Source organism: Oryctolagus cuniculus, chromosome 13 (assembly GCF_964237555.1).
Source record: "Oryctolagus cuniculus chromosome 13, mOryCun1.1, whole genome shotgun sequence".
In the NCBI taxonomy this organism is placed as follows: Eukaryota; Metazoa; Chordata; class Mammalia; order Lagomorpha; family Leporidae; genus Oryctolagus; species Oryctolagus cuniculus.
Window position 1 is genome coordinate 14,935,273 of NC_091444.1, and position 18,943 is coordinate 14,954,215.

Sequence of the window (18,943 nt, forward strand, 5' to 3'; positions counted from 1 at the left end):
TTCTCATTATAAATCCTCAAGGTTCTGAGCATATGGTTCTCGGAGTGTGTATGTGTGTGTGTCAGCACTCACACAGGGGACTGTATCCACATCTCTTCCATCACTGGATAAGACAAACCGTTCAGAATCCTAACAGTGTCACAGCTAAAAATCGTTCGTGTCGATTTCCTTTCCTGCATCTTGGCCATTGTATATGTGAAGCAGATACCCATCGCATTTCTTGTTCACTTTTAAAAGTGTCTTGTTCTCTTTGTGATTTGTAAGATACACTAGTATGTGGGAGAATTCCTCTCGTTCTGCCTTCAAAGAGATGCCCCAACTTTCAGTCAGTAGAGAGGATGAAGAGTTGAAATACCTCATAGTGAGCTGGCCAGCAGCCTCCTGGGATGGGTCTAAGAACTCAGGTGCCTCGCCCAGCCAGTCTGATACGGGACGCCTCACGTTTTAATAGATTGGGGCTATTCACAGTTGGGTAAACTCAGGTAGCAACCTGCTTCGTGTAACCCGCTAGTGTTCACGTTTTTCATCGCTCTCTTGACATTAGGTGTTCCACCTGCGCCAACGCCTCACCTTCCCACGCACGCTGACTCGCAGGCGCCCCCTACCGGAGCTGACACGCAGACACTCAGCAGTAACGCTGACCTCACCGCACTCACGCCTGCCCCCGGCAGCAATGACACAGGTTGGCTGGCCCTGTAGAAAACCGTGCGAATACGAGTCCCTGACAGTTGTCTGTATTTAGCAATGACGGGAGGGAATCCAGCCCCTCGTCCCACGTGTAGCACTCGCTAGTTGATGAGTTTGGAATTTCTAGCTACCCTTAGCATATGAAAGCAGGTAACAAGGGGTCTTTTCACGGACACAAAAATAAAAATATTGTGAGGCTAAAAGAAAACATCGTGGGATGTCACAGTCATTCAGAACACTATATATTCGTTCATATTTTGGGCAGTTATTTTGCCTTGAAAACTTCCTTTTGCTATTAATAAAGAAGAATGTATAATAACATCAATGCTATATTTATGTTAATATTTTACCCACTGTCCTTGTATCAACAAACACAGCAATGAAGATTAGGTGATGATTATCAGAATATCATGAAATTATAATTACAATGCAATGATTCTTTAATTAATTAGAAAAAAGAGATGTTCATATTTCTGTGGCATCTGTGGATTGAAACAACAATGTAAAATATCGCTGACTAAATGACTTCATGGCACCCTTATGCTAGACAAGCAAGTCCACCTGGTCACACAAATGAGTGCAAACTTAGTTAAAGATACAAACGAGGGTCTACATGCCTGGTCTCACTTCAGCTATGATTCAGACATGGAAGTCCAGCCCACCAACTAGGGTAATTATTATTTTGAAGCGTGAATACTGTTCCCCTGGCATAAAAATCATTTCAGGCAGCCCATACACTTTACACAACTGGCATCGCCTCCTTCTTCACCCCACCCATTCTGGCTCCCAAGTGGAACCACACTCAAATGATCTGGAGCTTTGAATGGATGTGGGTCAGAAGCTGTGGAGGGGAAGAAGCTAAAATAACGAAAGACCACGGACCCTCATGGCTGGTGCTCACGGAAACCAGTCCGTTTTTCCCCAATCAGGGAATTCTTCTCATAGTGCGTAATTCCATTGATTGAAAATCTACTAGGATTAATCACCCTAATTACAACTGTAAATTCCACTCCTCATCCTCACTGAGATTAACCACATAGCAAGGGAAAATGATTTGCCTTGGAGGAGAGCAGCTAAGGAGTTTGGAAACAATGGAAGTGGATCCCTCAGGACAGGGTGAGGACAAGCGCTGCATGGGAGGGGAGAAGAGAGCAAGCTGGTGGGAGAAGATTCGGGAGGAAGGAAGAAGAAGGGTAAAGTGAGGGGTAGATAAATAGACCTTCCTTCTCTTCACTTGTTCTATTGGAGCTCTTCTTTGGGGTCCAGAACTCAAGAACTGATGTCTATGTTATTCTGTTCAAAGGTTAAGTTAAATCTGAGAGTGTAATGGCTTTTTGAAGACTGAACTCAGAACTCTAATTCATTTTTTTTTTTTTTTTTGGAAAGTGCACTTCCAATTCTAATGAAAAGTGTCTATCTGTGTGTGAAATTATGGACTGCTCTCCATTACCGGGAGATACTTGTATACTCCTATCAAAGCCTTTTTTAGAACATGCATGCATGTACCCCTGCTGAATTGGAATCTTTTATTTTATTTTATTTTATTTTATTTATTTGAAAGGCAGAGAATGAGAGAGAGAGAATGAGACAGAGAGTTCTTCCATCTGCTGGTTCACTCCCTAAATGGCCACAACATCCAGGACTGGCCCAGACCAAAGCCAGAAGCCAGGAGCTTCTTCCAGATCTCCCACATGGGTACAGGGGCCCAAACCCTTGGACCATCCATTGCTTTCTCGAGCTGCATCAAAAGTGGAGCAGCCGGGACTCAAACCAGCACCCATATGAGATGCAGGCATCTCAGGCAGTGGCTTTACCCACTACACTACAACACCAACCCCCTAGAGATCTTTTCTTTTTTCTTAAAAGATTTATTTATTTATTTGAAAGTCAGAGTTATACAGAGAGAGGAGAGGCAGAGAGGTCTTCCATCCGATGGTTCACTCCCGCATTGACTGCAATGGCCAGAGCTGCGCTGATCCAAAGGCAGGAGCCTCTTCCAGGTCTCCTATGCAGGTGCAGGGGCCCAAGCACTTGGGCCATCTTCCACTGCTTTCCCAGGCCACAGCAGAGAGCTGGATTGGAAAAGGAACAGCCTGGACTCGAACCGGTGCCCTTATGGGATGCCAGCGCTTCAGGCCAGGGCATTAACCTGCTGCGCCGCACTGCGCCACAGCACTGCCCTCTCTCCCCAGAGATCTTGACAGTGAGATAACCAAGCTTGTTCTTGCTTAGAGCCTCACTCATATTTCTTCTGCTTTTTCCATGGCCATTAGCACAGTGCGAGCCATCCGGTAGGCACCCAAGGAATATTTATTGATTGCCTGTGCCGGGAGGGTGTAGAATGCACTAGGTGCCATAACTGGGTGCAGTGGACAGTTCCATCAGTGACAATACCAGATTCTTTGTCAGCTACCTCTTAGGCGATTTGAAAATGCAGGAACTATGTCAGCAAAATGTGGTTTGCTGTTTCCAAGCCAATATGACTTTTTGCTAGCCAGAAGAGCCTGCACAGTGAAAGTAGAATTGTCACCTTCAGCTGAAAAGTAAAAAAAAAAAAGACTGAACTTAGCTGCGGCGCAGGCAGGGGCCCATTCAGCTCTATTTTCAGAAACTTACAACAGAGCACCTGCACTCAAGGGTCACCCCCGTAGAGCTGCCTGATGGGAGGCTCTCAGCACGGGCTAGGTTCCACTTCCTCTGTGACAACCTTAACGTAACCTGTTACGCCTGGAGCTCCACTTCTAACTGCACACTCTCAGCGCTGCTGCGACAGTGTCCTGTCCCTCTCTGCTGAGTCCACGCACTTTTTTTTTGGACAGTGAGAGAGAGAGAGACAGAGAGAAAGGTCTTTCTTTGCCGTTGGTTCACCCTCCAATGGCCGCTGTGGCCGGTGCACCGCGCTGATCCGAAGGCAGGAGCCACGTGCTTCTCCTGGTCTCCCATGGGGTGCAGGGCCCAAGCACTTGGGCCATCCTCCACTGCACTCCCGGGCCACAGCAGAGAGCTGGCCTGGAAGAGGGGCAACCGGGACAGAATCTGGCGCCCTGACCGGGACTAGAACCCGGTATGTCGGCGCCGCTAGGTGGAGGATTAGCCTAGTGAGCCACGGTGCGGCCGAGTCCATGCACTTTTATTATCCCTTAAGGCAGCCCTCCTGGGGGAGGCTGGGTTGCCCGGGCTATTTCTCAAGATGCCAACTGTCGTTTAAGTTGTGCACTTATTATACTATGGCATAAGTTACCCATCGCCTGCCCCAATATTCATCTTTCACACGCGCCCTCCACCTGGGAGTAAGTTTTATGGGATGCATTAATTATGATCCTGCAGAAGTGTTGATTGCTATTGCCTGTCTCAGCCGCAGTCATCGCGTTTACGTTGGCTGCGTGGCCATTGCCCTTATGTCCGGAACCAGTGACATAATGGCTTTTCTGATTGCAGATGTGCCTGGAGGGTGGAGCGCAGCCAGCACCCTTCCCGCCGACACAGCTCTCACCTCCGCAGCCACCCTCAGTCCCGCACACAACAGCTCTGCTGCCTCACCTGCACGCACCACTCACGTCCCTTCCAAAGAGAACGCCTCAGGTTTGACCACGATGATGCCCCGGGTGTTTCAGACTGTGGAGATGGAGATGGCAGTGCAAAACTTTCATGCAGCGCCTTCAATTCATGCTAGAAATATTCTCAGGGTTTCCATCTAACCAGCTTTCGCATTGATATGAAATTAGACAGAAGAAACTTGTCAGTAAGCTTTTCCTGGTCATATTTTATTTTATTAGGAATTTTACAGAAGTTCATGGCACAGAAGAATAATTGATAGGTGGCAGTGTCAGGGATCAAAGCCAGTTTCTTCAACTTTCTAGTTGATTTTGGAAAAGTTACTAATTTGAGGGCACTTCAAAAAGTTTATGGGAAAGATAAAGTGAAAATATATTTATTTTGGGGCCCCTAAATTTTGAAATCCACAAGGGACATTGTTTTTTCATAATACGCATTCCCACAAGCATTCTGAAGAGCCCATGTATGCATACATTTCAAAAATTTTCGCACCAAAATAAATATCTTTAATTACATCTCTGTGATCCTTTTAAATTACCCTGGCACTTTCTGAGTATCTATTTTCCCTCCTTTAAGAATGGATATAAGATTACTCACTTTGTAGGACTAATGTGAGGACTAAATATATGGAAAGTCTGGTATTCAATGGATATTAAAAAAGAGCACCTATTACTCTTAATATTCAAAAGAAATAGAGTTTGAATTAAGTGAAAAGGAATAGTTTGAGAATGATTATGCATCAGGTAAGAAATATACCAAAAAATGAATTGTTTCCCTTTAATTTTTACAATGTTTAGTTGAGGTTATTTGAAACACTAATGTGAAAGGACCAGTTGTAGTTACGTTTTTGAGTCATTTTATTTTGAAAACAAGCAAATGGCAATTCAAATGAGAACTCCCAGAGCAAAGATTCAGCTAGGAACTCATCTTTGCTAGCAAGTTTTCCCTGCCCTAAAATATGACAAAGTCAATAACTATTCTTCTTCTGTTCATTCCCTTGCAGATTCCAACCTTATGTCCACTGCACCATCCACTCTGAGCTCTGCAGCAGGCATTGTCCCTTCAACCACAACAATAGGTGACAACCTGACCCTCAGTCATGCAGTCATGCCACCACCATGTACCCGGGCTGGGCTCACAGAACGGTCTTCAGTCTCTTCTACCTGGGGCTGCTTTCTTTGAAAAGTTTCTTTCTCTCTCTCTCTCTCTCTCTCTCTCTCTTTTTTTTTTTTTTTGTCCTAATTCCGAAGGCTGTGAATAGCACTGTGCAGCAGGGCAACCACTCATGAGATCAGGATATGAAGTTACGACAGCAGCAGCATCACCCCAAAATTGTGTCCTTTATGAAAACGTGTATGAGAAATACCAGATCTACTAGAACGTCTGTCTCCATGAATGGGTAGAGGTGGGGGCGTGGAAAGGGGCTGTGCCTCCCAAGAGGTGGGAAGCAGAGCCCTGATTACAGAGCACCCGTCCAGCAGTGAGGGAGCCTGGGGGCCAAGGACATGGGTCACCAGGAGAGGGCTATAGCAATGGAAGGATCGGTGGCCAGCGAAGGCAGAGCCAGCAAGTCCCCCATGCTCCTCTAAATTCTTTCAACTCCGAAACACCATTAGTGGAGATCTTTTAGCTTCCACAATTCATATTTCCTTCCAGTTCTTCAGTTAAATACATAAGTTCACTTAAGATACTATTCAACGTGTTGAGACTGCATTTATTACCCTGGATGAGCAATGATCTTGCAAAAGCTAGGCTAGAGAATAAAGCAGTCCTTACCTATTATCTGAATTTTTTCAAAACAAGAATGTCAACTTCAGGCTCTAGGGACTATAATCATATAAATCTATTTTGAGATTAACCCAAGGGAATGAGCACCTTTAAAATACTTTTGGTTGGGTGAATATTTGACAATGTTGCCATAACACAATGAGATGTACACCAAATAGACTCAATATTGTGATGATCACAATTGTGTTTATTGGGTAATTTCATGAAAATGTTGAATAAAATTTATCCATTTATATTAAAGGAAGTTTTGAAATCAAAACATTGAAGTAGGCAAACCCTGTGTTACCTATTAAACCTAACAAGATAGACATTAGAGTTTCTAGAGTTGAAGTACTGTAAGTCACCTTTAGCAGAAATATTCTAAAACAAAACATTAATGACTTGCATTCTTTTTATCTCTATTACAGCAACTACTATACCTCTGCCAGCCTGTGGTAAGTTTGTTTAGAAGCTACCTACATCACTGCCTCTGCCTTCATTTCAGGCTGTCTAGACCTACCAACTAGCTAAACCCATCAGCTCTGCTTTCTCACCAACAAATGATTAGTACTGCCATCTTTTTAAAATTTGATTGATTTATTTACTTAAAAGGCAGAGTTACAGAGGGGAGGTGGGAGAGGAGATGAGAGGGAGAGAAGGAGGAAGAGAGAGAGTGAGAGGGGAGAGAGGAGGGTGAGGGAGAAGAGGGAGAGGGAGAGGAGAGGAGGGAGAGGAGAGGAGGGGGAGGAGAGGAGGGAGAGGAGAGGAGGGAGGGAGGGAGGGAGAGAGACAGAGGGGACGGGGGAGAGAAAGATATCTTCTAGTTGCTGGTTTACTCCTCAAATGGCCACAACAGCCAGTGCTGGGACAGGCTGAAGCCAGGAGCTTGGAACTACATCCAGGTCTCCCATGTGGGTGCAGGTACCAAGTACTCAGGCCATCTTCCACTGCTTTCCCAGGTGCATTAGCAGGGAGCAGGGTTGGAAGTGGAGTAGCTGGAACTCAAACCAGTGCCTATAGTGTGACAATGTTCACACTTCATGTTGCTTAGTTCATGTGCTTTTTGATGACTAGAGTTCTGTCCACCTCTCATGCATCATGCTTCCTGCATTTCTAACTCAAGTCCTAAGGGACAGTGGAAGTTTTCCAAACACATGCTCTTCTCTCCACCCTCTGTGTCAACTCCTGCTTTTTCCTCTACACTTGGAATCCTTTACAATCCTCATCCTCCTACTCTTGTATCTCTTTTTCTATTCCATGCTTACGTTTTAGAACACAAACTGAGTCAAACTCTTTTGTCAGTGATCTCCAATATGAGTAGATTCATTTTTATTTTTTGCATAATCTTAGGGCATCTGTATGTGTCCTATACTTCTGTGTCTGTCTCCAAATTGGACTGTACTTTCTAAAAGTTGATCTTATCTGACTTGTCCTTATAGTATCAGTGTTTGGGACAGTGTCTTAAACATAATAAGGCTTGAATAACTTTTGTCAAACAAAAATGAGTGGATAAATGAATTTTTGTTACAAAATTATTTTTACCAGTCAATGGAAATTGTTGATAATAAAGAAAGGTGTTTAGGAGAATTCATTATCAGCAGAAGTTTACATAATAAAGGCAATGAATGAGGGGCTATGGTGTCTGGATCATTAATGTTCCACATATTTGGAAAAATAGTTATTAAGCTACATTTTAGAAAATAAAGAAGATTGTATAGCACCAACCATTTGGACACTAATTCAAATACCAATGACAGATCTTATGAATTTATGGTGATCAATAAAGATTGGACTTTGTTCTCATGGAATTTATAATCCACTTTGGAAGACAGACATTAATGCAGTAACCTTCTGAATACAAGTTCATAAGCTAGGGTCCTAGTTAGGCAAAGTAAAGAGAGTTTTGATTTAATGTTATGGAGATACCAGGAGTGTTTCTTCTTTTTTTCATGTTCCTAGGGAACTTGAAATGATAACATGATTGATAATTTTGAAAATAAATGTTAAGACATTTGCATTGCATGTGATTTTATTCATTCTGGAAAAAAAAAGATAATTCTCCCTGTTTTATTTTCTTTCAGCTACAAAATATGCTAACATTGCTGTGGAATATACCCAGATTAAAGAAAATGAGTCAATTACAGCAAAGCTAAAGGTTCAAGAGGAAGTGGAATGTTCACCTCTAATTTGCAAAAATAATTCATTATATCTGCAAGGATGTGAACAAATCAGTATTAACATATCTCATAATTCATGTGTTAGTCCACCCAAAAGTTTAGTCTTAGTTGCACCACCAGGTAAATATCAATTTATTTCTACTTGTATATTTACAAGAAGTATGATAATTTCATGTGTGGGTGTTCTAGTGGTCTCAGGAATCAGCTTGATGAGAGACCTGGGCTGAAAGTCAGCAGTGGGTGAACTTCCTGGTCTCCGACTACAGTCACTCTAGAGAGTGATAGAGGACCTCCTCTCTAGGGCTCTGCATTGCCTCTCCTGTTTCCTCTGTAGAAAGCTTCATGCAGATTAGAAATAATTTGTCCTATTTGTGGCTATTCATGAACTCTGTGTGTGTGTGTGTATGTATGTCCGTATTTATCCTGGTAGATAGAGCAGCTTCTCTGGGGTATGTTAGGAGAAGACACAGAATGTGGGATTTGATGTTTGTGGGAGGAACCCAATACATTCATAAGAAAATAGAGCTAAAGTGAAGACGAAGCAGTTGTTGCTTCTTAAGCCACTGCTGGGGAGAGGAGTGGGAGGTGGCAAACAGACTCCTCAGAAGCCCTTCTTAGAGATGTTTTGACAAAGGTGTCAGGTTGCCGTGTGGTTTAAAAAGAAATCTCTCGCCCTTTATTAATTTAAGATGATTGGCTGATTAGCATTTAATATGTTAAGATCTGATATATCTTGAAAAAAACATTCAATTTATTCATTTTCCCTAAATACTACTGAAATAAATCATCTGTTAAATGTAGAAAATGACAATACTTAGAGATTCAATCCCATACAGGAAACTCCCCCATATACTGTGTGAGTAGCTGTTCTATTAACAATCAAAGGGTAAACAAAAAATCAAAGGAACAAATAAACATAACATGAAGTGATTGATTTCAAATGTGCCAAAGCTGCAATTTTATGTAGGCACTTGCTTACGTCTTGGTTTAAAAAGTGGCATACATTTCCTCACCAGCAACTGACTCCATCAGCACCTTGACTTTGCACTTCTCAACCTCCAGAATTCTGAAACAAAAGCTCCCCTTGTTTAGGCTACTCAGGCTGTGGTTTTCTGTCATAGCAGTCTGAGCAAATATAATTTCCCATTTTGGATGAGAGAATTTGAGAAAATGAAATCATGGTTAACTATGTTTGACTTTATGTATCATGTTGGAAAATTCATATTTCTACTTGTGAAATAAATGATTTTGATTTTGTATCAAAAAATGTTTAAAAATTCACAGCAGAATTCATCAAAAGTGCCTGCAAGAAGAGTCTCTAAGTGATTGTTCATTTAAAAGGCATTAGAATTATACAGTCTTGGAATGTCTAATCTTACGGGAGCCTGGGGACCATTTAGACCAGTTGTTCTGTGTATTCCGTTTCAAACTTATTTAAGACACTATGAAAAGCTTTGGATCATCTCCTAGCAAGAACAACAAAAACAATTATGCATATATGCACATAGAAATTGTACATCATTTAGAGCTTTCAGCTGCCTGTTTTTGTAAATAAAGTTTTACTGGAATACAACCTTGGCTATTAAAAAACAGCATAAATTTGAAATGAAACACTGCCAACATGTATGGTGTAAGAACAATGATAATTTTTTGGTGAAGAACCTCCACAGCATTTCTATAATGATGCATAAATATTTAAAATAGTGGACTTGTTAATTATTCTTATTTGATAATTACACAATACAAGTATCCAAATATAACATTATCCCCATAGATTTGTACAACCATTATGCGGCAGTGAACTAAACATCATGTATACAAAGTATTAAAAATCACATTGTCCTCAGAGATTTGTGCAATCATTAGGTGTCAACAAACTAAAAACGATGCTAGTAATAACTTAAATAAAAAAGAAATACAACTCTGAGTTATTCCACTTTTTCAGAAGCAATTACAGAGCTTGTCAAATGTTATGTGATGAGTATAATTTTGGTGACTTTTAATTGAGAATATGCCCTGCTATGAGACAGTAGTCAAGTCAGTTTCTGTGTCTTCTTCACAGTGCGTGAAACCTTTAAGCTGACTGACTGCACACTAGATAAAACAGCAAACACTTCTATTTGCTTACGATGGGAAATGAATGCCAGGCCCCTTTGTGAAGAAAACAAAATTAAGTACAAATTTGAATGTGGTAAGAATACAAAATTGTTCAGAGAATTTTTATGTAGTAGGTCTCTCTCTCTCTCTCTCTCTCTCTCTCTTTCTTTCTCCTCTCACACACACACACGCACATCAGTGGGGAGGGAAGTATGTGGAATGTTTAGAATCAAATAACTGTATTATCTATACCACTCAAACAAGAGATAAATGCTCCCCTTGAAAACTCAATATTTAAGTTCATTTCTTGCACTTGTTATATGCAAGCATTGTGGAAAAGTTAGGAGAGAGGCGTGTTATGAAAGAATAATGGCACACATACTCTGTTAGAAGAAATGAAAAGACGATATGCATCAAGAGTGCAAGACTTTCTCACCCTCCATCAACAAAATCCAGTACAAGTTCAAGAAAACTTGGAAAGAAAATAGAAAAACCTCAGGTGCTTTTCTAATAATGAATTTGGCTTATGTTTAGGTAACCAACAATTGAGATGACATTAGATTTTAAGTGTATTTGGTTGGATTTAGTGAGATGAAATCTCAACCTCTTGGTGTCAGACTGTCTGCCAGGTCATAGTTGGCAAACCAGACAGATGTGCACGTCTCCACACAGAGGGTGGGTGTGGCCCTGTGTGTGAGTGTCACGCTAAGGAGAAGATGTAGAGCTGCGTTGCAAGCGATATGAGGAAAGCAAGAGCAAATACATCGTGGAAAAGAGGTAAAAACATGATTGAGAAAATCTTCTCAGTAGAGCCTGACCAAGATGTAAACCCAGGCTTCGGACAGAGAATGAACTGACACTTTATCAGTTAAATTAAGGACACCTTTAAATGAAGCTTTACTCGAGAAATATTGTCATAAAAGTTAAGTGTAGCAAAACAACTTTCAGGGGGCAAATGTTTAGCCAAGCAGTCAAGAGGCTGGTTACGAGGCCTGCACCTCACATCAGAGTGCCTGAGTTCAATTCCCAGCTCTGCCCTTACCCCCAGCTTCCTGCTCTTGCTCACCTGGAAGGCAGCAGTGAGGGCTCCCCTACTTGGGCTCCCGCTGCCCACATGGGACTCCTGTCTCCTGGCTTCAGCTCCAGCCTGCCAACAGCCATTGCAGGTATTTAGGGAGTGAGCCACATCAGAGTTCTCTTGCTGTCTCTCTATTTCTGTCTCTGTCTCTGTCTCTTCTCTCTCTCTCTTTTTCTGTCCCTGAAATAAATAAGCTTAGAGACCACACAAAGCTCGGGATCCTGAGCTACCTACTCTCTCTCACCTTTAATCTTGGGAACCAGTCTCTGGCTGTGGGGCCCAGATCTGCAGTTCAAAGAATCATGATGATGATGATGATGATAATAATAATTTTCAGTGTCTTTGACTTATTATTTAAACAATATATGTAGGTTTTCCACATGATAGATATCAATATTATAAATATGTAATCTAAAATAAAGCTGAACATAATGTTCTATATTGATATACTATTTTTGCTATGCTTATTTCTTTCAGATGGTAAAAAATGTGAAGATAATACATTTAATAAAACGGACTTTCATCCCAACAGTAACTATACTTGTGATGCAAAAGTATTCTATAACAACTATATGTTTATCCATGAAAAGAAAGTTATTCTGACAGATTTTGGAAGTGAGTATATTACTTATATTATATGTAAAATTGCTTTCTCTTTCACATTCTTATAAATCTTTGAGTGTCACAGAAAATGAAGGTATAGATTGAGAAAATAGATTTCAGAAAATAAATTTCTATCAGGTTTTAAAGTTGAATTTAAGAACTAATTACACAAGGCCCAAACAATCTTTTTCAAATTGTAGACTATTCTGAGGTTGTGTTGGAAACAAAATTGTGAACTATGTAAAATACTTTGTTCACACATTTCCTATGTCATGTCCTTGGTCTCCCTGTAGCATCATTGGCCTCTTGTACATCTGCTCCCTTTGCCCCTCTCTCAGATCCTGCCTCTGTCTGACAGAAGTGAGCAAAGAAGCTGATAAAATGCAGTATAAGCTGAAGGAAAAATAATAATTACCACCAAATACCCAAGAATCTAAGTCAGATTATATTGCTTACCATACATAATGTTTTATAAATAAAATAAAAACATATAAATATATAAGTATATATAAAATATATAAATAAAAATATATACAAATAAAATAAAAGTATGAAAAATAATGGAATCCAGGAAGATGGAATTGGGAGGAAGTGAAAAGCTCTAAGATTGTACTCTTCATTGTAAGTGTAGTGATTCCAATTGAGTTAATAGGTTGCGGGTGGGAGGGGCGTTATGGGGGGGAAGCCATTGTAATCCATAAGTTGTACTTTGGAAATTTATATTCATTAAATAAAAGTTAAAAAAAATTTTAGTAGAAAAATAACGACTGAAAAAGTAGAAATAAATGCATTGTCTATAAATTGTAGACTAAGATCATGGAATATATAAATTTCCATTTATCACAGGAGGAACTGAGGATGGAGGAGAAGTTGATGGTCGAAGAGGAAGATAGATGAGAATGAGAGATAGATGATAGATAGATGTAGATTGATAGGTAGATAGATAAATAGTTAGAAAGAATACTAAGCATAAAATAATAGGTAAGAGAGTAGAAACATCACAATATACTAAAATCGCAATAAATTTAAGTGGGTTACACAGCTATTCAGATTTGAGTAAAGCAGAAATATATTTTGGGACAATTTTGTAGCCTTAAGGAAAATAAGATGATATTTTAGAGAAAATTGTTTATCACTTTGTTATATATATAAAATGCATGAAAATCACCAGAAAGCACTTGCCAGAAAAATGCAATGATAGCACAAGGGTGAAAAAAATACCAATGCTTAGAGCAAAAAAAAAAAAAAAAAATAGAGAGAGAGAGAGAAAATAAAAATAATAAGAATTTATTAACATAACAACTGGCTTTCTTTTTTTAAACTTTTATTTAATAAATGTAAATTTCCAAAGTACAGTTTATGGATTACAATAGCTTCCCCTCCCCCGTAATTTCCCTCCCACCCTCAACCCTCCCATCTCCCGCTCCCCCTCCCATTCCATTCTCATCAAGATTCATTTTCAATTCTCTTTATATACAGAAGATCAATTCAGTATAAAATTAAGTAAAGATTTCAACAGTTTGCACCCACACTGAAACACAAAGTGTAAAATACTGTTTGAGTACTAGTTATAGCACTAATTCACATTATACAACACATTAAGGACAGAGATCCTACATGAGGAGTAAGTGCACAGTGACTCCTGTTGTTGACTTAACAAATTGTCACTCTTGTTTATGACATCAATAATCACCCAAAGTTAACAACTGTCTTTCAAAAGGAATAATAAAGTAGCCAGACATCTGGTAAAAAAGCTTTTCCCCATTCGATTTAAATGAAAAAGAAAGTAAAATTTAAGAATAAATTTAATAAAAGAAATATGATAGTTATACACTGAAAATATAACACATTTTCATATGACTTAATAGAAATATACTGGAGTGTATTTATTCTGAAATTTATTCCTACTTATAATTATGTTTTCTTAATTTCATTTTCACATTTTTATGGCTAGAGTATATAAAATGACTTTTTGTATGAACCTTGAAATGTGCCACATAGCTAAGCTTATTTATTAATGATATTTTTGTAAAGTTTTTGAGTTTTTGATACAACAGATGAAAGTGATTTAAAAGAGACAACTGAGGACTAAAGAGAATTTCTAAATATGTCTCCCCATAATCCTCCAAAATAAAATCACAAAAGAAGCCAATAAAACTGTATAAAAACTTGAAAAAATAATTTTATATTAAATATTGATATTATCACAGTCTTTATTAATCAACAAACAGAAATCCCAGAAAGCTGTTTTATGTATTTGATAAAATACAAAAGTATTTCAGTAGGGGGAGGGTAGTCTTTTCAACCAATGATCTTGGGGTTCCTGGAGGAAAAAAAATGAATATCAGACTTTACTTCTCCACAGGCACAAAAAATTAGCTCGAAAGGGATTGCAGACCGGAAAGCTGATGGGAAAACGTCTAGTCAGGGATGTAGGAGGATAGCTTTGTACCTTTCATGGAGGCAGACATATTTAGGACACAAAAAGCAAGAATACAAAAAGAAAAAAATTAATGAATTGAATTTTATCAAAAGTGAACACTCCTGCTCTTTGAATGAGGCTGGTAAGGCAATAAAAGAGCAAGCCATAGATCATGGAAGACTGACTACAGGTAATGTTTCAACACCAGAAAAATATATTTCCTGGAATATATTGAGAGCTCTTTCAGATCCAAATAAGTCATCAAATAGGCTGATTAACAACGTACAGATATTTTGAATATATACCTCACAAAAGAAGATATACATGTGACTAACAAGCATATAAAAGCATATGAAACATCACTAAGCATTTGGGAAATGCAAATTTTTTAAATAATTATTTTATTTATTTGAAAGACAGAGTTACAGAGGGAGGTAGAGCCAGAGAGAGAGAGAGAGATCTTCCATCCTCTGGTTCACTTCCCAAATGACCACCATGGCCAGAGCTGAGCTGATCTGAAGCCAGGATGCAGGGGCCCAAGGACTTGGGCCATCCTCTACTGCTTTCCCAGGCCATAGCAGAGAGCTGGATGGGAAGAGGAGCAGCCAGCACACAAACTGCCGCGCCCATATGGGATGTAGGTGCTGCAGGCTGGGGTTTTAACCCATTGTACCACAGCACCATCCCCAGGAAATGCAATTTAAAACAACTATGAGATGAAGATGACATTAGCATCCTCTCAATTACTAAAATTAGAAAAGTGAGGGTGTGAACTAATGACCCAGCAATTGCACTCCAGTTACACAAGGGCAAGCAGATTCATCCATCATAGCTCAAATACTGGCAGCAACCCAAATGTTCATTTATAGTTGAATCATAGATAAAATGAGGTATCTCTTTATAATGTAAAACCAGTAAAAAACCAATAAAAAAGAAGTAGCCCATGATACATGCAAAAATATAAATCCAGAGCATTATGTTAAGTGCAATATGCTGAACATGTAAAAGTACATAATGTTTCATTTTATTTATCCAAAATGGAGAAAATACAAATGAATCTACAGTAACAGGAAGTAGATTTACTGTGAAGTGACACAGGGTATTTGAGTTATGATAGAAATGTTCTATACCTTGATAGTGGTGATGGCTAAATGGATGGATACATTCAACAAAACTCATCAAACTGTATCTCAAGGGAGTGCATTTTAATATAAATCAAATCATAAATTTCACTTATTATTTATAACATTCTTCATCATCTGGTTACTGGAAGAATCAATAAGTGCCACCTACATGGTGACTGTCAAATTCACCAGTGCTACAATGTCAGATTTTCAGTACAGTGAGACTTAGAAATCCCAACATATATGGACAATCGGAGGAAGAAGTGTTCTCAGAGATCTTTAAGTCAGTGTAATGTAGTTCCCACAATGCCACACTGGTGTCACATTACTCTAAAGCAAATCTAATGAGTCTGGATGTTTTTCTTTATTTCATTATTAATTAGCCAAAATGTTATTATTAATAATGCAGACAGGCAGTATGAAGAATATTTTCTCCTTGTCTCATTTTTCGTATTCTATATTCGTTCTCTTTTAACAGTTCCAGAAGAACCTAAGTTTAATATTTGTTTAAGTGATAGTCCAGTTAAAGGATCAATTACCTGGACACCTCCTCAAAATATATTTCATGGATATACGGTTTGTCATCAGGCAAAGTCAGGTAATTGTGTCAAATTTAATTGACAGAGAGGTGAAGAATTCAAACATACCAGAAATGTGGATTGAACCAGGGAACCAGAGAGCTCTCTGCACGGAGACTGTGGTGGGCATCCTATTAGCCTTGATTTTTAAACTCCTGCCATTCACTAAAGGTTTATCAGTCCCAGAAAAGACTGAAATCCAGAACATCTCTCTTCATTGCCTTTCTTCAAGATGTCTCAGTTCTGGAAGATGATGCTCATTTCTGGCTGGCTAATATTGTGTGACTTGTCATGGTTTGTACTCAGTATTCAAACCCTTACACAAACAACAAGAAACACCCTCCAAATCTTATTCCACTTAGGGCACATGTGGATTCATTTCCACATGGAATCTTGGAATATAGTTTACTTTATAATGAGACTTCTGAAAAATAATGTAGTGAGAAAAAAAAAGTACCACAACTAGTTCAATCAGACACCTTCAAATGAGAGGTGATTTAAGAGAACACACGTCTCCCAGAGAGTTAAGTCAAAACTGCAGGAAACAGTAAGCATCAATGATGCGTCTTAAAGCAGCCTCAACACCTTGGACATCCCTGGCTAATTCTTTACTTTTTGGTTACAGTAGGAGTAAAACCAGCAGCTCATAGAACTCTTCCTGTATGCTTAGATGTTCTGTGAGAACATCTTAATTTATGTGCCATCATGACTTCCATCCATAACTTATGTCACCCATAACCCCCAAATGAACACTTAAAATACTTCATGCATACAGTCCACTGGGTGGAAGGACCAAATATAAATTTCAAAATTTGAAAAGTCAAAATAACCCACTTTAGTGTGTTATTTTAAAGATTCCTTTGATTACTTTTATTTTAAAAACAGAATGACAGGGAGAGAAGGAAGAGGAGAGGGAGCGGAGGAAGAGACGTATAGCTCCCTCTTACTTAGTGTTAATCAAAGGTACAGCTATCCACATAGAATGCTTGTATGGGGCCTGAGGGAAGAGATGATGGAGTTCTATCTCTTTCTCACTGCCTCTCAAGGAAAATTAAAATGAATCTAAAACATTTAAGAAAACATACACACTTAAACGTGCTCCTTCCACTCACATACCTTCCTGGCCAGAATCCATATCCTAGTCAGGTTTGTCCCTAAATTTTAAATATTCCTTCATTCATGTGCAAGATTTTAATTTCTACTTTACACCTATTCGCTTTCACTCATATTTCAACAAACAGCTAAGATCCTCGTGCCACATATATCTTTCCTGCATTCTCACCACACCATGGGTTTCTATAGTGGTACTGTTAATGCTGTAGAGTAGATTTAGTTACTGGTGAAAAACCACGAACCTCATCTAATGTAAGTAGTTAATACTGATGATCAAAAGATCGAAATGTAAATACCAGACAGGTTTTCTAAAAAAAAAATGATAATTCTGAAGTATCACAACTCACTGCTGTCATAGGATCCACTTGGGCTATGTTGTCTCAGAAAGCAAATAGATTGTCTTCTCAAAAGTGTTTGGACCTACTAGATATTTTATGTAACAAACTAATTATTTGAAACTGCAATTTTTGAATATTTGAGTTTATAATAATTAAATGTATTCAATACCTTTGATTGATAATTACATGGGCTAAGAAGTTCAAGGAAGAACTTATTCTTCAATTGCTAATTAATGGGAGTCTGTTTGGAATGGTATTATGTCGATACCACATTGAACACATGATGATACTGACTTTTAATTAATTACTAAATTATTGTTGTCTTTGAAGTAAATGAAGGATCTAAAAAAAACTGCAGTAATCTGGAAAAAAATATGAGCAAATATGATTTTGAAAAATTGGAACCTTTTACAACGTATGATGTAACATTATATGCATATGTCAATGGGAAAGTGCAGCGTAAAGGAAGTGCTTCAAGCTGTCAGTTGACAACAAGCCCAGCACGTAAGTTATACATTGTAATTCTTCCCAGGGGTGGCCAGGAACCCTGAACCAACTTTTCAGCCTATTGACCTCTCCCTGATGCTTCATTTGGGAAACACCTTGACCTGGTTCAGTTAGTAACATCTAGTATATATAATAATTTCAAATAAAATTATTTTAAATTGAAACCTGAATTTCCTATTTTTGTTTATTTTTTCATTTAATTTTAATTTTAATGAATTTTAACAATTCAGTATGACTTATACATACACGTCTGAGATCATAATAATATTCCCTTCCTCATTCCCCCTCATCTTCCTTCCATCTATCTTTCTTCTTTTTTAGTTTTGGAGATAAGATATTTTAAATTTATATTACTGTAAAAACCCTTAATATTTCACCCAATAAGAAGCTTAACAAATAAAAAGCAAAAAGACTCTAGTTTAGTGGGAATGTACACAATGACTATAAAGAATAGTTGATGGAAAAATGACTATTTCACCCATATGCAGTTTTTTAGTCAATTAGTCATTCATAATTTCTTTCACTGACATAGAGCCAATGACAGTGTAGCATCTAAGTATTTCCTATGTCGTTGCAAGATAATAATTAAGTTCATTTGGACTCTAAGCAATTTCCTCTCAATAATTTATGCTCAGGAATCATGTTATGCAGATTGCAATCCACATAATTATACATCACATCTTCACTTGATAAACACTTTCTAAAATATTTTGTTAGTATTTTCTTCTGTTTGTGACACTGATCTCCTACTATTTTATGTCACTTTTCTATTCAAGGTTTCTTTTTGATAGCATTTGGCTCTTGCCACTCTATGGTGTCTAGATAGTTAACAAGCCCACAGCTAAATCTGCAGTCAGGGAGCTGTTAAGCCCCATCCGGGACAGGGACGAAGAAACA

At 38.6% G+C, this 18,943-nt stretch overlaps 1 protein-coding gene across 11 annotated transcripts in view; it reads left to right on the forward strand.

Moving 5' to 3' along the window:
* Positions 1–18,943, forward strand: part of PTPRC (protein tyrosine phosphatase receptor type C) — a 113,897-nt gene that overhangs the window by 58,593 nt on the left and 36,361 nt on the right. For 4 of the 11 annotated variants that reach the window (XM_008268693.4, XM_008268696.4, XM_008268694.4 and 1 more), the window contains 9 exons: positions 545–682; positions 4,126–4,269; positions 5,246–5,320; positions 6,438–6,464; positions 8,091–8,306; positions 10,249–10,377; positions 11,839–11,976; positions 15,989–16,108; positions 17,870–18,043. In XM_008268693.4, the coding sequence (XP_008266915.3) occupies positions 545–682; positions 4,126–4,269; positions 5,246–5,320; positions 6,438–6,464; positions 8,091–8,306; positions 10,249–10,377; positions 11,839–11,976; positions 15,989–16,108; positions 17,870–18,043 (1,161 nt within the window). The remainder of the gene's footprint in view (positions 1–544; positions 683–4,125; positions 4,270–5,245; positions 5,321–6,437; positions 6,465–8,090; positions 8,307–10,248; positions 10,378–11,838; positions 11,977–15,988; positions 16,109–17,869; positions 18,044–18,943) is intronic. The other 7 variants (XM_008268695.4, XM_070054920.1, XM_070054921.1 and 4 more) reach the window with 3 other exon arrangements.